General features: G+C 48.9%; 1 protein-coding gene across 6 annotated transcripts; it reads right to left on the bottom strand.

Annotated features, from left to right (window-relative positions):
• Positions 1 to 213: 213 nt before the first annotated feature.
• pcyt2 (phosphate cytidylyltransferase 2, ethanolamine) lies at positions 214 to 23,078 on the bottom strand. Of its 6 annotated transcripts, none has more exons than XM_052528822.1 (13): positions 22,810 to 23,078; positions 16,235 to 16,323; positions 15,909 to 15,957; positions 15,679 to 15,791; positions 14,711 to 14,862; positions 14,405 to 14,446; positions 13,094 to 13,232; positions 10,294 to 10,376; positions 5,761 to 5,838; positions 4,733 to 4,798; positions 3,967 to 4,032; positions 3,774 to 3,862; positions 214 to 3,190 (listed from the first exon to the last, which is right to left on the bottom strand). In XM_052528822.1, the coding sequence occupies exons 1-13, from the start codon at positions 22,929 to 22,931 to the stop codon at positions 3,073 to 3,075; spliced, it is 1,206 nt and encodes a 401-aa protein (XP_052384782.1). In that variant the 5' UTR covers positions 22,932 to 23,078; the 3' UTR covers positions 214 to 3,072. The 6 variants fall into 6 exon arrangements, with proteins under 6 accessions (XP_052384782.1, XP_052384785.1, XP_052384783.1 ...); XM_052528825.1 differs by having other exon boundaries at positions 22,763 to 22,832; XM_052528823.1 differs by lacking the exon at positions 22,810 to 23,078 and adding an exon at positions 22,716 to 22,807.
• Positions 23,079 to 23,544: the final 466 nt, after the last annotated feature.

Genomic DNA, 23,544 nt, shown 5'->3' with positions numbered 1-23,544 from the left:
ACACAAAAACAGTCTCTCTCTCACACACACACACACACACACACACACACACACACACACACACACACCCTTTAAAAGTCTCTCTCTCTCTCACACCCTTTAAAACAGTCTCTCTCTCACACACACACACAGTTGACTCCCCATTCATTGTCCATTACTCTAAAAAATGTTTTAAATTAATTATCCACATAACACATTAAAAAGAAGAAAGCATTGACAGAGTCCTGAATCATCATGTTACATACAAGACTAGAGTCCTGAATCATCATGTTACATACAAGACAGAGTCCTGAATCATCATGTTACATACAAGACTAGAGTCCTGAATCATCATGTTACATACAAGACAGAGTCCTGAATCATCATGTTACATACAAGACAGAGTCCTGAATCATCATGTTACATACAAGACAGTCCTGAATCATCATGTTACATACAAGACAGAGTCCTGAATCATCAGGTTACATACAAGACTAGAGTCCTGAATCATCATGTTACATACAAGACAGAGTCCTGAATCATCATGTTACATACAAGACTAGAGTCCTGAATCATCATGTTACATACAAGACAGAGTCCTGAATCATCATGTTACATACAAGACAGAGTCCTGAATCATCATGTTACATACAAGACAGAGTCCTGAATCATCATGTTACATACAAGACAGAGTCCTGAATCATCATGTTACATACAAGACAGAGTCCTGAATCATCAGGTTACATACAAGACTAGAGTCCTGAATCATCATGTTACATACAAGACAGAGTCCTGAATCATCATGTTACATACAAGACAGAGTCCTGAATCATCATGTTACATACAAGACAGAGTCCTGAATCATCAGGTTACATACAAGACAGAGTCCTGAATCATCATGTTACATACAAGACTAGAGTCCTGAATCATCAGGTTACATACAAGACAGAGTCCTGAATCATCAGGTTACATACAAGACAGAGTCCTGAATCATCAGGTTACATACAAGACAGAGTCCTGAATCATCATGTTACATACAAGACAGAGTCCTGAATCATCATGTTACATACAAGACAGAGTCCTGAATCATCATGTTACATACAAGACTAGAGTCCTGAATCATCAGGTTACATACAAGACAGAGTCCTGAATCATCAGGTTACATACAAGACAGAGTCCTGAATCATCAGGTTACATACAAGACAGAGTCCTGAATCATCAGGTTACATACAAGACAGAGGGCTGCATCTGAAATTACTCCCTATATCGTACACTGGTTAAATGTATTGAAGAGATAGTAGACAGGACTCCGACCCATAGTGATGTGAAGGAGGTCATGCTGCTTGCTTAAAGAGCACCACCTTCCTCCTGAGTCAGCTCCTAGCGAGGCGCGAACCCAAGACCTCTGCCTCGAACACACGTGACAGGCCACCTGAAGAGTCGTACCGGTCACGCCACAGAACAGCCAGTTATTCGACAGCGCAAGTGGGGACACTTCAGGCTGAGCAGCTACAACTCTGGCATGTATGTGTTCTGGGGTCAGCGGCCGTAAGCGCAGGGCTGGGGTCAGCGGCCGTAAGCGCAGGGCTGGGGTCAGCGGCCGTAAGCGCAGGGCTGGGGTCAGCGGCCGTAAGCGCAGGGCTGGGGTCAGCGGCCGTAAGCGCAGGGCTGGGGTCAGCGGGCGTAAGCGCAGGGCTGGGGTCAGCGGGCGTAACCGCAGGGCTGGGGTCAGCGGCCGTAAGCGCAGGGCTGGGGTCAGCGGGCGTAACCGCAGGGCTGGGGTCAGCGGCCGTAACCGCAGGGCTGGGGTCAGCGGCCGTAACCGCAGGGCTGGGGTCAGCGGCCGTTTGACCAGGGTCCATAGGGAACAGTGTGCCATTTGGTAGATCAGACTAGAAGGCACTACTAAATATACAGTACACACACAACTACATAGACTTTCCTCTCTTCATCACAAGTCTCTCAATGTTCTCTTTTTCATCAGTCACACTTTGGTTTCTCTTCCTTTCTTTCTGCCTCAAAGTGGGAGAAGATTTAACACAGTCCATTCCAGATATTCCACTCCAGACATTATAATGGGCCATCCTCCCCTCAGCAGCCTCCACTGACAGAGGGAAGAGGGTTATTTTTGTGTTCTCCTTAGCTGGTGAAGGAGAGGAGGTGTCTTGGTTAAAGTCTGTTTCTGCAGTTTGATCTGGTCTGATCCGGTTTGGGTCAGGTGGAAACTCATTTCACGGAGGGCCTAGTGTCCTCTGGTTTGTCCTTTCAGTTAAGACCTGGACAACCAGGTGAGGGGAGTTCCTTACTGATTACTGACCTTAATTCATCAATCAAGTACAAGGGAGTGAAAACCCGCAGACACTCGGCCGTCGGTGGAATGAGTTTGTCCCGTTGTGGACTGGGGGGGTAAAGCCGGTCCCAGGACGGGCTAGCAGGCAATGCTTCACTAAAGGATGTGTATACAGTACAAGTAGTAGGACTAGACTGGTTTGGGCTGGCTGGGTTCAGTCTGACCCGGTTCGGGTCGTGTTTGAACCATTTAGAACTGGTTAGGACAGGGGTTCCCAAACTTTTTTGTTCCGTGACCCCATTTTGTCATTAAAAAAAAAAGGTGATGAAATCAACAGCCAATGTTTGGATCTTAAACTGGGACTATAACCGACTATTACAAATCAGTTGACAGTACATTTGACAGTGTTTCAATATGAAGGACTGTTTGAAGTGACAAATGCATCAGAAATGTATTGGGAAGTTCAGAAGATCATCAGCCAATCATTTAGTTTGATCTGCTGAGTAGAAATGAACACCAGTGATTGTTGTTTTTCCTCCAGTCTGATTTCAGTGCCTGGTCTTGTCCACTCTGTTCTGAGGCTTCTGGGCTTTGAGGAGGGAATCCGGTGATTAAACCGTTCAAAACCGCTCTCACTATGACAACGGCATCTAGCAGCTACCGGAGGTTACTGACTTAACCCCACTTCTATGAACCAAACGCAATTTAAAAAAAAGTTATTTCAGAGTTTCTCGAGTTTGAGAAACTCTGGGTTAGGATTAGTTTTGGGACAGCTGGGTCTGGTTTGAACTAGTTTGATCTGGTTAATGTGCTGCCTGGGCCGTGTCCCCGGCCTGCTCTCCCTCTGCCTGGCTTTTCATCGCCTCAAACACCGCAATCTCCTTGGCCTCCTTCTTCTGGTTCCTTGCCTCAAACTGCAGCCTGGAGAGAGACAATCAAACCAACTTCGTTTGTATAGTGCATTTGGTACAATGTAACAATACAATAATACCAAATAAGGAGGGAGAGAGGTGGGGAGAGGGGTGGGGAGGAGGTGGGGAGAGGGGTGGGGAGGAGGAGGTGGGGGGGGCGGTGGGGAGAGTGGTTGGGGAGGGGGTGGGGTGAGGTGGGGGGGGAAGGAAGGAGGTGGGGTGGGGAGAGGAGAGGGGGGAGGAGGAGGTGGGGAGAGGAGGAGGTGGGGAGAGGGGGGAGGAGGAGGTGGGGAGAGGGGGGAGGTGGGGAGAGGGGGGAGGAGGAGGTGGGGAGAGGGGGGAGGAGGAGGTGGGGAGAGGGGGAGGAGGAGGTGGGGGGAGAGGGGAGGAGGAGGAGGTGGGGAGAGGGGGAGGAGGAGGTGGGGAGGAGGAGGTGGGGAGAGGGGAGGAGGAGGAGGTGGGGAGAGGGGGGGAGGGGGAGGTGGGGAGGAGGTTGGGAGAGGGATGGAAAAATAACCAAACGAGTGAGAAAAAGATGAGGGACAAGGAGAGACAAAGGTAGACAGTGATAGATGGGTGAGAGAGGCCCTTACCGGTTCTTGATGATTCTCTGTACGATGTCATCGGTGGTCAAACCGTTACCACTGTTTACTGTACGGAAGATACCTCTCTTCTTAGGCTCCTGGGACACACACACACACAATAACATGCAATCACACAAAAAGACACACACACGAATACTGCGAAACACACATAAACAAACAGACACACACAGTCAGTACTCACAGCATAAGGGTCTGCAGTGTCCCTGTCAGGAAACACCTCTGTCTTCCCATGACACACCAGGTCCACCTACAAGTGTGACATCATAGATCATGAGTATAGTCAATAGGATCAATTATATAACCTACATGATTTATCATAAATATCTATGGTATAACAGGAAGTGACGGGGGGAGGGAGGGAGGGGGAGAGGGAGGGAGCGAGAGGGGGAGCGAGAGCGACATCTGTAGTATGTCTGCTATACAGTAACAGCCTGACATTACTACAGCACCCCAGTCTGGATCAATGCCCAGTCCCATACACACACGAGAAAGGTCAGTTTACACACACACACACACACACACACACACACACACACACACACACACACACACACACACACACACACACACACACACACACACACACACACCAGGTCATTGTACATGTTTCTCCCTAAGAGAGGCTATGCATGTTAGGAAAGACGTCTCTTCTCCCAGTCAAACAGTATCACTGTTTCAATGTGTGTGTGTGTGTGTGTGTGTCTTCGTGTGAGTGTGTGTGTCTTCGTGTGTGTGTGTGTGTCTTCAAGTGTGTGTGTGTGTGTGTCTTCAAGTGTGTGTGTGTGTGTGTGTCTTCGTGTGTGTGTGTGTGTGTGTGTGTCTTCGTGTGTGTGTGTGTGTGTGTGTGTCTTCGTGTGTGTGTGTGTGTGTGTCTTCGTGTGAGTGTGTGTGTGTGTCTTCGTGTGAGTGTGTGTGTGTGTCTTCGTGTGTGTGTGTGTGTGCCTCACCTTGAAGTGGTCCAGCAGATCTTTACCCACAGCATAGGGAGCCCCAATCACCACCTCTGATACATACTGGAGGAGGAGAGAGAAAGATAATTAAACAAAAATAAATGAGTTAGTTGTGAGTGTTGTGTAATGGTTGTATTTAGGTCGAGGGTGACTATCAATAGTCATTGAGTAATAGCTCTGTCACAGGACAGGGAGACAGTTTCAGGCTTTGTGTTAACTCTGAATGGTTATGGAATTGCGTAATCCGGTGTGTGTGTGTGTGTGTGTGTGTGTATAGACACCCTTTGTGTGGTTTGAGTAATCGAGTGCCGTTTAGGATTCGGATTATGGATTACGATTTCATAAAACACATTCTCAAGACACGTCAACACACAATAAAAGATGTAAGATACACAAGCAGACGGTTTGATGTGAACACCGGGAGGGCAGAGGATCATTCTTCTGTAGCTGGTCTGATAAGAGATGAATGGAGGAGAGAGCCAACCGTCCTTCAGTGTGTGTGTGTGTGTGTGTGTGTGTGTGTGTGTGTGTGTGTGTGTGTGTAAGCAGAGCAGACAGCTTTACCTGTCTGACTATTGGGCCCATGGGGTTACAAAGAAGCTGTGTGTGTCTATGTTGGTGTTTGTGTGTGTGTGTTGGTGTTGGTGTTGGTGGGTGTCGGGGTGTGTGTTGGTGGGTGTCGGGGTGTGTGTTGGTGGGTGTCGGGGTGTGTGTTGGTGGGTGTCGGGGTGTGTGTCGGTGGGTGTCGGGGTGTGTGTCGGTGGGTGTCGGGGTGTGTGTTGGTGGGTGTCGGGGTGTGTGTCGGTGGGTGTCGGGGTGTGTGTCGGGGTGTGTGTTGGTGGGTGTCGGGGTGTGTGTTGGTGGGTGTCGGGGTGTGTGTTGGTGGGTGTCGGGGTGTGTGTTGGTGGGTGTCGGGGTGTGTGTTGGTGGGTGTCGGGGTGTGTGTCGGTGTGTCGGGGTGTGTGTTGGTGGGCGCCTGTGTGTCGGTGGGCATCGCTGTATGTTTAATGTGTGTATGTTCTCACCCTGCAGGCCAGGACACTCAGGGTTCTCTCGTGGATGTTCATGATTGGGTAGTTCTTCCCTTTGTAGCGATTCACTTCCTGGTTGACAGAAAAACACAACAACCAATGACAGGATATTTACTAGCTTTCGACCAATGTCAGGATATTTACTAGCTTTCGACCAATGTCAGGATATTTACTAGCTTTCGACCAATGTCAGGATATTTACTAGCTTTCGACCAATGACAGGATATTTACTAGCTTTCGACCAATGTCAGGATATTTACTAGCTTTCGACCAATGACAGGATATTTACTAGCTTTCGACCAATGACAGGATATTTAATAGCTTTCGACCAATGACAGGATATTTACTAGCTTTCGACCAATGTCAGGATATTTACTAGCTTTCGACCAATGACAGGATATTTACTAGCTTTCGACCAATGTCAGGATATTTACTAGCTTTCGACCAATGACAGGATATTTACTAGCTTTCGACCAATGACAGGATATTTACTAGCTTTCGACCAATGTCAGGATATTTGACTAGTTCTCGACCAATGACAGGATATTTACCAGCTTTCGACCAATGGCATGAGGCTTTATTGCAATGTGAAACAGGGGTATTGGTCCCATTTTGGTGTCTGTGAAAGCATGGGCAGCGGCATCGAGGGCATTTCCATTCCCAATCGTCTTCTTCTACTACTTATATGAGTCGGTAAACAATGTGAGCCCAGTTGATCTACTTCGAAATGGTGAAAGTCCTCAATGCCCATGCTTTTGGCCACTACTGTTGTCTGCGCGTACCACGGGCCTGTGTGTGTGTCTGCGCGTACCACGGGCCTGTGTGTGTGTCTGCGCGTACCACGGGCCTGTGTGTGTGTGTCTGCGCGTACCACGGGCCTGTGTGTGTGTGTCTGCGCGTACCACGGGCCTGTGTGTGTGTGTCTGCGCGTACCACGGGCCTGTGTGTGTGTCTGCGCGTACCACGGGCCTGTGTGTGTGTCTGCGCGTACCACGGGCCTGTGTGTGTGTCTGCGCGTACCACGGGCCTGTGTGTGTGTCTGCGCGTACCACGGGCCTGTGTGTGTGTCTGCGCGTACCACGGGCCTGTGTGTGTGTCTGTGCGTACCACGGGCCTGTGTGTGTGTGTCTGTGCGTACCACGGGCCTGTGTGTGTGTCTGCGCCTACCACGGGCCTGTGTGTGTGTCTGCGCGTACCACGGGCCTGTGTGTGTGTCTGTGCGTACCACGGGCCTGTGTGTGAGAGAGAGCGGGACAGTGAAACACAGTCAGCACCCCCCCAGCATGTCTACAGGGTTAGAAAACCACATTCACATAGATTCTGATGGGGTCAGTGTTTCAAATCAAAGTTTAGTCACCTGCGCCGAATACAACAGGTCCCTAACCAACAGTGCAACCTTTAAGTAAAAAGTAGGTATTAGGTGAACAATAGATAGGTAAGGAAATAAACACACAGTAAAAAGACAGTGAATAGTAACAGTAGAGGGGCTACACGCGGTAGAGGGGCTACACGCGGTAGAGGGGCTACACGCGGTAGAGGGGCTACACGCGGTAGAGGGGCTACATACAATAGAGAGGCTACACACAGTAGAGGGGCTACACGCAGTAGAGGGGCTACACGCTGTAGAGGGGCTACATACAATAGAGAGGCTACACACAGTAGAGGGGCTACACGCAGTAGAGGGGCTACACGCAGTAGAGGGGCTACACGCAGTAGAGGGGCTACACGCAGTAGAGGGGCTACACGCTGTAGAGGGGCTACATACAATAGAGAGGCTACACACAGTAGAGGGGCTACACACAGTAGAGAGGCTACATACAGTAGAGAGGCTACATACAGTAGAGAGGTCTACATACAGTAGAGAGGTCTACATACAGTAGAGAGGTCTACATACAGTAGAGAGGCTACATACAGTAGAGAGGCTACATACAGTAGAGGCTACATACAGTAGAGAGGCTATATACAGTAGAGGCTACATACAGTAGAGAGGCTACATACAGTAGAGGCTACATACAGTAGAGGCTATATACAGTAGAGGCTATATACAGTAGAGGCTACATACAGTAGAGAGGCTACATACAGTAGAGGCTACATACAGTAGAGAGGCTATATACAGTAGAGAGGCTACATACAGTAGAGAGGCTACATACAGTAGAGAGGCTACATACAGTAGAGAGGCTACATACAGTAGAGAGGCTACATACAGTAGAGAGGCTACATACAGTAGAGGCTACATACAGTAGAGGCTACATACAGTAGAGGCTACATACAGTAGAGAGGCTACATACAGTAGAGAGGCTACATACAGTAGAGGCTACATACAGTAGAGAGGCTATATACAGTAGAGAGGCTATATACAGTAGAGAGGCTATATACAGTAGCGAGGCTACATACAGTAGAGAGGCTACATACTAGAGAGGTCTACATACAGTAGAGAGGCTATATACAGTAGAGAGGTCTACATACAGTAGAGAGGCTATATACAGTAGAGAGGCTATATACAGTAGAGAGGCTATATACAGTAGAGAGGCTATATACAGTAGAGAGGCTACATACAGTAGAGAGGCTATATACAGTAGAGAGGCTACATACAGTAGAGAGGCTACATACAGTAGAGAGGCTACATACAGTAGAGAGGCTACATACAGTAGAGGCTACATACAGTAGAGAGGCTACATACAGTAGAGAGGCTATATACAGTAGAGAGGCTATATACAGGCACCGGTTAGTCGGGCTGTTTGAGGTAGTATGTACATGTAGGTATGGTTAAAATGACTATGCATATATGATAAACAGAGTAGCAGCAGTGTAAAAGAGGGGTTGGGGGGACGGACACAATGTATATAGTCCGGGTGCCATTTGATTACCTAAGGAGTCTTATGGCTTGGGGGTTAAAACTGTTTAGAAGCCTTTTGGTCCTAGACTTGCCATGCGGTAGTAGAGAGAACAGTCTATGACTGGGGTGTTTGACCATTTTTAGGCCATTCTTCTGACACTGCCTGGTGTAGAGTGATGTAGTGGGTTGTTTGCACTACCCTCTGTAGTACCTTGCGGTCGGAGGCCCAGCAGTTGCCATACCAGGCGGTGATGCAACCAATGGTGCAGCTGTAGAACCTTTTGAGGATCTGAGGACCCATGCCAAATATTTTTAGTTTCCTGAGGGGGAAAAGGTTTTGTCGTGCCCTCTTCACGACTGTCTTGGTGTGTTACGACCATGTTCGTATGTTGGTGATGTGGACACCAAGGAACCTGCTCCACTACAGCCCCGTCGATGAGAATGGGGGCGTGCTTGTTCCTCCTTTTCCTGTAGTCCACAATCATCTCCTTTGTCTTGATCACATTGAGGGATAGGTTGTTATTCTGGCACCACCCGGGCCACATCTCTGACCTCCTCCCTATAGGCTGTCTCGTCGTTGTTGGTGATCAGGCCTACCACTGTTGTGTCATCTGCAAACTTAATGATGATGTTGGGAGTCGTACCTGGCCACGCAGTAGTGGGTGAACAGGGAGTACAGTACAGGAGGGGACTGAGCACGCACCCTTGAAGGGCTCCAGTTTGAGGATCAGTGTGGCAGTTGTGTTGAGGGTAGGTAGCAGCACCTGGGATCGACCTGTCTGGAAGTCCAGGATCCAGTTGCAGAGGGAGGTTTTCAGTCCCAGGGTCCTTAGCTTAGTGATGAGCTTTGAGGGCATTATGGTGTTGAACGCTGAGCTGTAGTCAATGAACAGCATTCTCACATAGGTGTTCCTTTTGTCCAGGTGGGAAAGGGCAGTGTGGAGATCTGTGGATCTGTTTTGGTGGTATGCAAATTGGAGTGGGTCTAGGGTTTCTGGGATAATGGTGTTGATGTGAGCCATTACCAGCCTTTCAAAGCACTTCATGGCTACGGAGGTGAGTGCTACAGGTCTGTAGTCATTTAGGCAGGTTGCCTTAGTGTTCTTTGGCACAGGGGCTATGGTGGTCTGCTTGAAACATGTTGGTATTACAGACTCAATCAGGGACATGTTTTAAAATGTCAGTGAAGACACCTGCCAGTTGGTGAGCACATGCCCGGAGCACATAATCAGTCTGGCCTGGCGCCTTTCTGAATGTTGGATTGTTTAAAGGTCTTACTCACGTCGGCTATGCAGAGCGTGATCACACAGTCATCCGGAACAGCGGATGCTCTCATGCATGCCTTAGTATTGCTTGCCTCGAAGCGAGCGTAGTAGTGAGTTAGCTCGTCTGGTAGGCTTGTGTCACTGGGCAGCTCGCGGCTGTGCTTCCCTTTGTTGTCTGTAATAGTTTGCAAGCCCTGCCATATAAGACGAACGTCGGAGCCGGTGTGGTACGATTAAATCTTTGCCCTGTATTGGCGCTTGGCCTGTTTGATGGTTCGTCGGAGGGCATAGCAAGATTTCTTATAAATTCCGGGTTAGAGTCCGCATCTTGAAAGCGGCAACTCTACCCTTTGGCTCAGTGCAAATGTTGACTGAATCTGTTGAGGTCAGCGTTTTCTGAACGTGTGTGTGTTTGTTTGTACATACCTGGTCAAAGTGCAGTCCCACGATGACGTAAGGCCTCTCAGCCTGTTTGTAGACAGTCTCCAGGAAGTCAACATGACCAATGTCTGACGGGGAGGAGTGGTCAAGGTAATAACACACACACACACAGAGACGGAGAGAGAGAGAGGGAGAGAGGGAGAGGGACAACCACCCTTTGTCTCTGTCTCTCTCACAGACACACAACCACCCTTTGTCTCAGTCTCTCTCAAAGACACACAACCACCCATGGTCTCTCTCACAGACACACAACCACCCTTGGTGTCTCACAGACACACAACCACCCTTTGTCTAGCTCACAGACACACAACCGCCATGTGTCTCTCTCACAGACACACAACCGCCATGTGTCTCTCTCACAGACACACAACCGCCATGTGTCTCTCTCACAGACACACAACCGCCATGTGTCTCTCTCACAGACACACAACCGCCATGTGTCTCTCTCACAGACACACAACCGCCATGTGTCTCTCTCACAGACACACAACCGCCATGTGTCTCTCTCACAGACACACAACCGCCATGTGTCTCTCTCACAGACACACAACCGCCATGTGTCTCTCTCACAGACACACAACCGCCATGTGTCTCTGTCACAGACACACAACCGCCATGTGTCTCTGTCACAGACACACAACCGCCATGTGTCTCTGTCACAGACACACAACCGCCATGTGTCTCTGTCACAGACACACAACCGCCATGTGTCTCTGTCACAGACACACAACCGCCATGTGTCTCTGTCACAGACACACAACCGCCATGTGTCTCTGTCACAGACACACAACCGCCATGTGTCTCTGTCACAGACACACAACCGCCATGTGTCTCTGTCACAGACACACAACCGCCATGTGTCTCTGTCACAGACACACAACCGCCATGTGTCTCTGTCACAGACACACAACCGCCATGTGTCTCTGTCACAGACACACAACCGCCATGTGTCTCTGTCACAGACACACAACCGCCATGTGTCTCTGTCACAGACACACAACCGCCATGTGTCTCTCTCACAGACACACAACCGCCATGTGTCTCTCTCACAGACACACAACCGCCATGTGTCTCTCTCACAGACACACAACCGCCATGTGTCTCTCTCACAGACACACAACCGCCATGTGTCTCTCTCACAGACACACAACCGCCATGTGTCTCTCTCACAGACACACAACCGCCATGTGTCTCTCTCACAGACACACAACCGCCATGTGTCTCTCTCACAGACACACAACCGCCATGTGTCTCTCTCACAGACACACAACCGCCATGTGTCTCTCTCACAGACACACAACCGCCATGTGTCTCTCTCACAGACACACAACCGCCATGTGTCTCTCTCACAGACACACAACCGCCATGTGTCTCTCTCACAGACACACAACCGCCATGTGTCTCTCTCACAGACACACAACCGCCATGTGTCTCTCTCACAGACACACAACCGCCATGTGTCTCTCTCACAGACACACAACCGCCATGTGTCTCTCTCACAGACACACAACCGCCATGTGTCTCTCTCACAGACACACAACCGCCATGTGTCTCTCTCACAGACACACAACCGCCATGTGTCTCTCTCACAGACACACAACCGCCATGTGTCTCTCTCACAGACACACAACCGCCATGTGTCTCTCTCACAGACACACAACCGCCATGTGTCTCTCTCACAGACACACAACCGCCATGTGTCTCTCTCACAGACACACAACCGCCATGTGTCTCTCTCACAGACACACAACCGCCATGTGTCTCTCTCACAGACACACAACCGCCATGTGTCTCTCTCACAGACACACAACCGCCATGTGTCTCTCTCACAGACACACAACCGCCATGTGTCTCTCTCACAGACACACAACCGCCATGTGTCTCTCTCACAGACACACAACCGCCATGTGTCTCTCTCACAGACACACAACCGCCATGTGTCTCTCTCACAGACACACAACCGCCATGTGTCTCTCTCACAGACACACAACCGCCATGTGTCTCTCTCACAGACACACAACCGCCATGTGTCTCTCTCACAGACACACAACCGCCATGTGTCTCTCTCACAGACACACAACCGCCATGTGTCTCTCTCACAGTGCACACAACCGCCATGTGTCTCTCTCACAGACACACAACCGCCATGTGTCTCTCTCACAGACACACAACCGCCATGTGTCTCTCTCACAGACACACAACCGCCATGTGTCTCTCTCACAGACACACAACCGCCATGTGTCTCTCTCACAGACACACAACCGCCATGTGTCTCTCTCACAGACACACAACCGCCATGTGTCTCTCTCACAGACACACAACCGCCATGTGTCTCTCTCACAGACACACAACCGCCATGTGTCTCTCTCACAGACACACAACCGCCATGTGTCTCTCTCACAGACACACAACCGCCATGTGTCTCTCTCACAGACACACAACCGCCATGTGTCTCTCTCACAGACACACAACCGCCATGTGTCTCTCTCACAGACACACAACCGCCATGTGTCTCTCTCACAGACACACAACCACCATGTGTCTCTCTCACAGACACACAACCACCATGTGTCTCTCTCACAGACACACAACCACCATGTGTCTCTCTCACAGACACACAACCACCATGTGTCTCTCTCACAGACACACAACCGCCATGTGTCTCTCTCACAGACACACAACCACCATGTGTCTCTCTCACAGACACACAACCACCATGTGTCTCTCTCACAGACACACAACCACCATATGTCTCTCTCACAGACACAGCGGTACATAAGGATACGGAAGAGGTCGAAGGCCCCGGCTACGTAGATGATGGTGTCCCCAGGTTGGGCCTCCTGTCCTGAGGCAAACTGGATGATCTTCTGGGAAGTCTGGAGGAACTGGGACACTCCTGTCCATGGACTGTGGCCCTTAGGACCCTGGGGAGACAAAACACTATTATAGTCATAACCTCTAACCCTCATCTAAACCTAACACAAACCTAATATAAACCTATCCCAACTCCTGTCCATAGACTGTGGCCCTTAGGACCCCGGGGAGAACATGGAGGAGAGGAGAGGGGAAGGGCCCGTTCTAAACCCTAACCTCAGAAACCCAGCCATCTCATACTAGTTGGAAAGCCTGAGGAAGTGACTCCTCAGAAACCCAGCCATCTCATAGTAGCTGGAAAGCCTGAGGAAGTAACTCCTCAGAAACCCAGCCATCTCATACTAGTTGGAAAGCCTGAGGAAGTGACTCCTCAGAAACCCAGCCATCTCATAGTAGTTGGAAAGCCTGAGGAAGTGACTCCTCAGAAACCCAGCCATCTCATACTAGCTGGAAAGCCTGAGGAAGTGACTCCTCAGAAACCCAGCCATCTCATAGTAGTTGGAAAGCCTGAGGAAGTGACTCCTCAGAAAGCCAGCCATCTCATAGTAGCTGGAAAGCCTGAGGAAGTGACTCCTCAGAAACCCAGCCATCTCATACTAGTTGGAAAGCCTGAGGAAGTGACTCCTCAGAAACCCAGCCATCTCATAGTAGCTGGAAAGCCTGAGGAAGTGACTCCTCAGAAACCCAGCCATCTCATAGTAGTTGGAAAGCCTGAGGAAGTGACTCCTCAGAAAGCCAGCCATCTCATAGTAGCTGGAAAGCCTGAGGAAGTGACTCCTCAGAAACCCAGCCATCTCATAGTAGTTGGAAAGCCTGAGGAAGTGACTCCTCAGAAACCCAGCCATCTCATAGTAGCTGGAAAGCCTGAGGAAGTGACTCCTCAGAAACCCAGCCATCTCATAGTAGTTGGAAAGCCTGAGGAAGTGACTCCTCAGAAAGCCAGCCATCTCATAGTAGCTGGAAAGCCTGAGGAAGTGACTCCTCAGAAAGCAGGCTCACGTGGATGTTCCAAAGAGACGTTTTGTTAAAAAATACAAAATAACGTAGCTTTCTGAACATTACATCTGAATACACTACGGTACTATTTTCAGTGAGATGTACAGCACACCATGGTTGTCCTGAGCAGGGGAATTGCGCCCCCTTGTGTTCAGAATAATCCACAACCACAGAGTGTTGTCATCTCCACTTCCTCTCCAGAATATATTTGAATAGTAATATTTACCTTCCCAAAGTTGTCCGTGTGCTGTTGGTAGTCTGAGTTGTCCTGTAAACCGACAGAGGAAGAGAGAGTTTTGCTTGAGGTCAGCCCCGTGTGATTTCTGCCATTACAACAGTGTAAGCCACAGGAGGTTGGTGACACCTTAATTGGGGAGGATGGGCTGGAGCAGAATGAATGGAATGTGTTTTATACCCTTCCCTCCGTTCCAACCTTTAGTATGAACCGTCCTCCCCTCACCGGCCTCCCCTGCTGTAAGCACACACACTACGGTACTGTAGGGTCAGTGTGCACTCTGTGTGTGGTACTCACGATGTTACTGTGGTGGGTTTTAGTCATGAGCAGCATGCGGCCCACCAGGTCTGTGGTGGAGACCCCCTGGGTGCGTCTACACTCCCGGTACCGGCCCTCTCTCTTCACCTCCGCATACGTGTCCTTACCGTCCACCGTCAGGGTGATGTCATCTAAGGTACACAAGGACAACGTTGGAGTTAGTTTTCTGACATCAGCCCAGCATGATAGAATCCCACCTCTGACACTGTTCTGCCACTCTACCACTGCAGCCTGGAATGTACATTCTCAACTGTCTAAATAAACACACAAATATGGAAGGAGGATGAGTCCCTGTTCTCCTTTAAAAAAGTAACAAATCGATCCGTCAGGGGCCCCTTCCCCTACCTCCCCTACCTCCGCTCCCTCCCTCCCTCCCCTACCTCCGCTCCCTCCCTCCCTCCCTCCCTTACCTCCCGCTCCCTCCACTACCTCCGCTCCCTCCCTCCCTCCCTCCCTCCCTTACCTCCCGCTCCCTCCCCTACCTCCGCTCCCTCCCTCCCTCCCTCCCTCCCTTACCTCCCGCTCCCTCCCCTACCTCCGCTCCCTCCCTCCCTCCCCTTACCTCCCGCTCCCTCCCCTACCTCCCTCCCTCCCTCCCTTACCTCCCGCTCCCTCCCCTTACCTCCGCTTCCTCCCCTTACCTCCCCCTCCCACTCCCTCCTCCTCCCGCTCCCTCCCCTTACCCCCCGCTCCCTCCCGCTCCCTCCCCTTACCCCCCTCCCGCTCCCTCCCCTTCCCTCCCTCCCGCTCCCTCCCCTTACCTCCCTCCCGCTCCCTCCCCTTACCCCCCCCGCTCGCTCCCCTTGCCCTCTCGCTCGCTCCCTTACCCTCCCGCTCGCTCCCTTACCCTCCCTTACCTCCCCTTACCTCCCGCCCGCTCGCTCCCTCCCCTTACCTCCCGCTCACTCCCTCCCCTTACCTCCCGCTCGCTCCCTCCCTCCCCTTACCTCCGTGGACGCAGAAGTCACTGTTGTATTTGTCCAGTGTGTCCAGTGTGGTGACGTAGGGAGCACCCTCTACGATCTCATCCACCCACTTGATAGCCCGCACCATCTTATACCTACAACACCATACCACAACTTTATTGTCCATTTACATACCAACACTTTATTGTCCATTTACATACCAAAACTTTATTGTCCATTGACATGAAAATGAAACGCAGTGATTTTCTTACCTCTCTGCCTGGGTGAAGACAGGAGGACCCTTGTGCTTCGAGATCTCTTCTGGAGGGAGAGAAGGGAAGTGACTGTATATTACTGTGGTGTAGTGGAGGGAGAGAAGGGAAGTGACTGTATATTACTGTAGTGTAGTGGAGGGAGAGAAGGGAAGTGACTGTATATTACTGTAGTGTAGTGGAGGGAGAGAAGGGAAGTGACTGTATATTACTGTAGTGTAGTGGAGGGGAACAGAGAGGCAAGTGAAGAAACAGAGACTGAGATACTTATGATTAATGTGCGTGTCTCCGTGTGTGTGTCTCCGTGTGTGTGTCTGTGTGTTCACCATCTGTATGTACTCCAACGATGAGGTAATCTCCCATGGCCTTAGCCTGTCTCAGCTGGTTGGAGTGGCCGTAGTGCACCATGTCATAACTACAGGACAGGGAGAGAGAGCATGATGTCATTAACGTGGGACAGACAGTGTGTGTATAACTGAGCTGGTCTAAGGGAGGGGCTAGTGTTTTAATGAGAAGCTGCTCTATACTTGATAGTTGGCATCTGTATCCGGTGGTGGTGGTCTGTCTGCCTGCCCGCCCGCCCGCCCTCCCTCCCTCCACTCCCTCCCCTCACTCCACTCCCTCCCTCACTCCCCTCCCTCACTCCCCTCCCTCCCTCACTCCCTCCCTCCCCTCCCTCCCTCTCTCACTCCACTCCCTCCCTTACTCCCCTCACTCCACTCCCTCACTCCCCTCCACTCACCCCTCCCTCACTCCCTCCCTCACTCCCCTCCCTCCCTCCTCCCCTCCCTCCCTCACTCCCCTCCCCTCCCTCCCTCACTCCCCTCCCTCACTCCCTCCCTCCCCTCCCTCCCTCCCCTCACTCACGCCCTCACTCCCTCATGGAATAGATATGGAGGAACCGCTCTCCTTCCACACAGCAGACCCATCACCCCACACAACCCTACATTCTGCTCCGTCCTCCTTCTGTCCTTCCGTCACAGGATTACCAGCCATGGTGGGATTTACACTAAACACAACAAGTTACGTTTCTCAAGTTAGGATTCAGCCCGAGGAAAGTACAATGTGTGGATCTGGCAGTATGTGTGTCATCCTCTCTCTGTAATGTGTGTGTGTAAGTACTGATTCCTCTCTGTAATTAACACCAGGATTACCGTGGGAATTATCCCTGAGGTGTAACCAAGACGACAGTATCCCAGGCTAAGACCAGGAGACAGGCAGATCAACTGGGGACTCCCAACAACTCTCCTTTATACTGCCACTATAGTACAGAGAGCCTGCCTCTGACAGGTCTGTCCTATCCACATAACTTGCTGGGTTTTGGCCAAACAGCCACTCCCTCTAATTCATTCCACTATGTAAAGAAATCATTCTGAGTGCACTCTGTAGGCTGTAGGAAATAGGTTGCCATTCGGGACATACTCCGCTGTAACAAATTACACTGAGTGCTTCTGTTTTATTTTATCTCGCTCTCTCCCACTTTCTTTCCCTCTCCCTGCTCCCCTAAAAGAACCCTCTGCTACACCCTAAAAGACCCCCCTGCTATAAACACTGCTCTCACACAGACACAGATACTCTGTCCTCGTGGTACCCAGACAAAAAGCTAGTTTGTGATAGCTTGTTTTGACATGGCAGTCCAGAATAGTGGATATAAATAACTAACCAACCGTCTGTCTGTTTACAAAGTGATTAAGTATTAATTAACTAACCTGCTACCCCCAAAAGACCCCCCTGCTACCCCCAAAAGACCCTCCTGCTACCCCCCAAAAGACCCTCCTGCTACTCCCCAAAAGACCCTCCTGCTACTCCCCAAAAGACCCTCCTGCTACTCCCCAAAAGACCCTCCTGCTACTCCCTAAAAGACCCTCCTGCTTCTCCCTAAAAAACCCTCCTGCTACTCCCTAAAAAACCCTCCTGCTACTCCCTAAAAAACCCTCCTGCTTCTCCCTAAAAAACCCTCCTGCTACTCCCTAAAAAACCCTCCTGCTACCCCCTAAAAGACCCTCCTGCTACCCCCTAAAAGACCCTTCTGCTACCCCCTAAAAGACCCACCTGCTACCCCCTGAAAGACCCCCCTGCTACCCCCTAAAAGACCCCAACAAGACCCCTCTGCCACCCCCATGCTGTATCTGTCACTGGACGACATGTTCACTATGTTGGTTAGCTATTAATACTTAATCACTGTGTAAACAGACAGACGGTTGGTTAGTTATTTATACCCACTATTCTGGACTGCCATGTCAAAACAAGCTATCACAAACTAGCTTTCTGTCTGGGTACCACGAGGGCAAAGTATCTGTGTCTGTGTGAGAGCAGTGTTTATAGCTATGCCACCACCAGTCACAAGGTGAGAACGGGGAGGTGGGAGTCAGTCGGCTCTCGCCTCAAGTAAACTCAGCAAGACCACGTCAGCGACCCAAATGGTACTCTGTACCCTACATGATGCACTACACTTAACCAGAGCCTTATGGGCCCTGGGCAAAAGTAGTGCCCTATAAAGGGAATAGGGTTCCGTTTGGGACACTACCCCATAAAAGGCTATTTAGTATTAAGAGTAAGTGCACTATAGGGCTCTGATCAAAAGAGGTGCCCTTGGTCAAAAGAAGTGCACAACATAGGCTGCCATTTTGGACACATCCCATGATGAACACAATGCAGGCTGTAGGTACTAGGTGGTGTGGATGGACGGGAGTGAGAGACTAGCCCTGTTTGAGTACTCTCAAAATGCATCCTTCCTTCCTCCTCCCCCTTCTTCTTCTTCTTCTTTGAAAGAGCCTAATCACTGATCTGGTGTCTGTTAATAGGTGAAAGCTAAGTAGTAGAATCCTTTACTTTCCCCTATCCAGTCGTGTTGAATCAGTGATAGTAAGCCAGGGTGGTATTTCCTATTGATTTAGTGCACACCGTATGGGTTTGAAACAAAACAAGCACATTTCTTTATGGGACAAGTTGAGTTAATGAATATAACCCATGTAAATTATTTGAACCAAGCCAGAGCAAGGGCATCAGAGCGTGTTATTGGTCTTGGCTAATAACTTACTCTCCTGACTCCTCTCTAATCCACAGGGAGACAAAGGTTACTGCAGGTCATTCTCCACCTGGCAGACAGCAGAATCGATCACAGAGCTTCTACCTCATCCTTATCAAGGGAGGAAGAAGGTGCCCCTAGAGTAGACGCTGATCTTTCAGTCATTTTGGCATTTCCCCCATTAATGGTTAAGGTTAGGATTGGGGAGATGATCCTAGATCTGTAGCTAGGGGAAACGTCACCCAGGAAGGAGCCTTATCAGGCATTTATGTATTTTACAAACTTGAATAAAGGCCTATTAGCTACTAATCAAATGTTATTTGTCACATGCACTGAATATAACAGGTGTTGACTAAAGCCAAGCTACTGCTGAAAGTAAACAACTCTTATGGTCAACTGATAAGGGTGGACTTTGTACTTCCTTGCCAACTGGGTTGGGTAGCTAGCTATGTCACTCTGCACATTGTCCTCTGACAACAAATCAAGCGTTGCAACATACAGTAGTGCTGCCATGACAACAGCCTTAGTCCCACTTGGCTCGTCATCATGTTTACAGTTAGTAATATATAGTTGGGTAATAACAGTAAAATACAGTTATTATAAACGTAATAAGAGGTATTAGTTTGGGCTAGTCTGTATACCTTTCTATAGCATGAAATTGATATCAAGTAGCTAAAACAGTGACTTTCAGATCAATCAACAAATGAACGACCGTTCTTCCGGCCGACCAACCGTTGCCAGCCAACTACTGTCCCGGTCAGCTGTATAGGAGAAAGGCTGTAGTCATACACATAGCTAGAACTGATATGGTCTATGGTTGTAGACAACTAGACTGGTGCCAGTCTGTTTCTGCTCCTCAAGGAATTGTCAAGCACAAACCGATTTGGGACCAGGCTAATTGTTAGCTAGCAGCTAGTCAGCAACTGCACTGTACCAAGCTACAGTGCCTTGCGAAAGTATTCGGCCCCCTTGAACTTTGCGACCTTTTGCCACATTTCAGGCTTCAAACATAAAGATATAAAACTGTATTTTTTTGTGAAGAATCAACAACAAGTGGGACGACATTTATTGGATATTTCAAACGTTTTTAACAAATCAAAAACTGAAAAATTGGCCGTGCAAAATTATTCAGCCCCTTTACTTTCAGTGCAGCAAACTCTCTCCAGAAGTTCAGTGAGGATCTCTGAATGATCCAATGTTGACCTAAATGACTAATGATGATAAATACAATCCACCTGTGTGTAATCAAGTCTCCGTATAAATGCACCTGCACTGTGATAGTCTCAGAGGTCCGTTAAAAGCGCAGAGAGCATCATGAAGAACAAGGAACACACCAGGCAGGTCCGAGATACTGTTGTGAAGAAGTTTAAAGCCGGATTTGGATACAAAAAGATTTACCAAGCTTTAAACATCCCAAGGAGCACTGTGCAAGCCATAATATTGAAATGGAAGGAGTATCAGACCACTGCAAATCTACCAAGACCCGGCCGTCCCTCTAAACTTTCAGCTCATACAAGGAGAAGACTGATCAGAGATGCAGCCAAGAGGCCCATGATCACTCTGGATGAACTGCAGAGATCTACAGCTGAGGTGGGAGACTCTGTCCATAGGACAACAATCAGTCGTATATTGCACAAATCTGGCCTTTATGGAAGAGTGGCAAGAAGAAAGCCATTTCTTAAAGATATCCATAAAAAGTGTTGTTTAAAGTTTGCCACAAGCCACCTGGGAGACACACCAAACATGTGGAAGAAGGTGCTCTGGTCAGATGAAACCAAAATTGAACTTTTTGGCAACAATGCAAAACGTTATGTTTGGCGTAAAAGCAACACAGCTCATCACCCTGAACACACCATCCCCACTGTCAAACATGGTGGTGGCAGCATCATGGTTTGGGCCTGCTTTTCTTCAGCAGGGACAGGGAAGATGGTTAACATTGATGGGAAGATGGATGGACCCAAATACAGGACCATTCTGGAAGAAAACCTGATGGAGTCTGAAAAAGACCTGAGACTGGGACGGAGATTTGTCTTCCAACAAGACAATGATCCAAAACATAAAAATAAAGCAAAATCTACAATGGAATGGTTCAAAAATAAACATATCCAGGTGTTAGAATGGCCAAGTCAAAGTCCAGACCTGAATCCAATCGAGAATCTGTGGAAAGAACTGAAAACTGCTGTTCACAAATGCTCTCCATCCAACCTCACTGAGCTCGAGCTGTTTTGCAAGGAGGAATGGGAAAAAATGTCAGTCTCTCGATGTGCAAAACTGATAGAGACATACCCCAAGCGACTTACAGCTGTAATCACAGCAAAAGGTGGCGCTACAAAGTATTAACTTAAGGGAGCTGAATAATTTTGCACGCCCAATTTTTCAGTTTTTGATTTGTTAAAAATGTTTGAAATATCCAATAAATGTTGTTCCACTTCATGATCGTGTCCCACTTGTCGTTGATTCTTCACAAAAAAATAGAGTTTTATATCTTTATGTTTGAAGCCTGAACTGTGGCAAAAGGTCGTAAAGTTCAAGGGGGCCGAATACTTTCGCAAGACACTGTATTTCCAATATTTAAAAAAATACAAATTGTAAGATTTATTTAACTAGGCAAGTCAGTTAAGAACAAATTCTTATTTACAATGACGGCCTTTTTATTTAATTTGTATATTTCACCAGGTGGCCAGTTGAGAACAAGTTCTCATTTACAACTGCGACCTGGCCAAGATAAAGCAAAGCACAAACAACAACACAGAGTTACACATGGAATAAACAAACATACAGTAGAAAACAAAAAAGTCTATATACAATGTGAGCAAATGAGATAAGATAGGTAAGGCAATAAGTAGGCGAAACAATTACAATACAGCAATTAAACACTGGAGTGACAGATGTGCAGAAGATGAATGTGCAAGTAGAGATACTGGGGTGCAAAGGAGAACCGGGGGACAGTGGGTTAACTGCCTTGTTCAGAGGCAGAACGACAGATGTTTACCTTGTCAACTCATTGATTTTCGATCCAACAACCTTACCACTAGGCTACCTGCCTCCCCAATATCCATACATCACAGTGACAGCCAAGGTTACGTAACATCCTACCTAAACCGCATTTAGCAAACCATGTGCACAGAAACTTAAGTCTAGCTGAGATCATTCCGTCCCTACTGGTCGACACCGGCAGGCTGTGATCACATTCACAGCCCCTCTCTCAGAAAGGTAGCAACTGAAACAGTATAGCTAGCTAGCAGGTACTGTAGTTATCTGACTTTAGGGGTATTTGTGATTGAAATCACAAAATAATCACATTAGTAGCCACTTTTGTTTGACCAGGCAGCAACACTCAAGTTCATGTTTACAAAGTAGCAAAAATACCTAGTTAGCCAGTTTGTGTGAAGCGGAATGTAACGATGTGCGGTTATCTAGCTTAGTGGTTATAATCAAGTTGATCAACCAAAATGCATCATTATTGGTAAAACTACGCTAACAGTTAGTCACTAGCCTAGCTACTTAAATTACTGAGGTTACTATACGCACAACAGACCACCAAACATTATTATAAACCCTTTTCGCAGATAGGCAACGTTGTACATGTAGTTAATATAAGTCGCTAGCTGGACAGGAGGCGAAGCTTCACGACTTACCAGCCATCACACCACACCCGGACAGGAGGCGAAGCTACACGACTTACCAGCCATCACACCACACCCGGACAGGAGGCGAAGCTACACGACTTACCAGCCATCACACCACACCCGGACAGGAGGCGAAGCTTCACGACTTACCAGCCATCACACCACACCCGGACAGGAGGCGAAGCTACACGACTTACCAGCCATCACACCACACCCGGACAGGAGGCGAAGCTACACGACTTACCAGCCATCACACCACACCCGGACAGAGCGCTTCCTCTTCTCTGGGCTGCAAGCCAAGTCTCCCTGCTTAGCACCGCTCTCTATGCCCTGCTCACTCGATGTGTGGTGACCGTTCTTGATCATGTTGATAAAATAATATTAAAACTCTGAGCTAAAACCACAAAATAATAAAATAATGCCGTTAAAATGACGGGTTGGGTAATCCCATCCCCCGGTTTAACGTAAGAATGAACCCGCCGGTAGGACAACGCCTCCTTTGGAGTGAAATTCGCGTCACAGTCGAACCATGACTACTCCGAGGTAGCGGCCATGCTGCTGGCTGCGTAAAAACTCACATCACGTGATTACGCAAATCCGCACAACGTAGATTTAGGGTGTGTTCGCGAATTCAATCTCGGGTGCCGGGGTGCACTCAGGGCGTTCTTAAACGAGCGTTTCGCGGAGTAAAGGTTGATCTGAGCGTTTTAACCTCACAATGGCAGTCAAGCGCCCAAGCTAACCGGCTAGCTACTTCCAGGCACAAATAAGAGAAAAATCGCTCTGAACACTTTACTCGTCCTAGCAGAGCTGGTTAGGCTTATTTCATTTTATCCAGGTGGTTGGTGATTGTAACTGTGCTGCTGGCCACAATTGAATTAAAACATTTTGCCGACGTTTACTGACACCAGCCATTTTTAACAGGTGTTGAGCTTTAGTAAATTCATCAGTTATTCTGCGCTCTGGCACTCAGACGAGA

The sequence above is a fragment of the Oncorhynchus keta genome, chromosome 10 (assembly GCF_023373465.1).
Source record: "Oncorhynchus keta strain PuntledgeMale-10-30-2019 chromosome 10, Oket_V2, whole genome shotgun sequence".
In the NCBI taxonomy this organism is placed as follows: Eukaryota; Metazoa; Chordata; class Actinopteri; order Salmoniformes; family Salmonidae; genus Oncorhynchus; species Oncorhynchus keta.
The sequence above is the reverse complement of the archived record's forward strand: the minus strand, read 5'-3'. Positions and strand labels throughout refer to the sequence as shown.

Coding starts and splice junctions, on each gene's coding strand:
- pcyt2 (XM_052528822.1), bottom strand. CDS start 22,931: ATGATCAAGAACGGTCACCACACATCGAGTGAGCAGGGCATAGAGAGC. Junction 13,233..14,404: donor ACACGGACAACTTTGGGAAG/GTAAATATTACT, acceptor TTGTCTCCCCAG/GGTCCTAAGGGCCACAGTCC. Junction 4,799..5,760: donor TGAGTGTCCTGGCCTGCAGG/GTGAGAACATAC, acceptor CTCCTCCTCCAG/TATGTATCAGAGGTGGTGAT.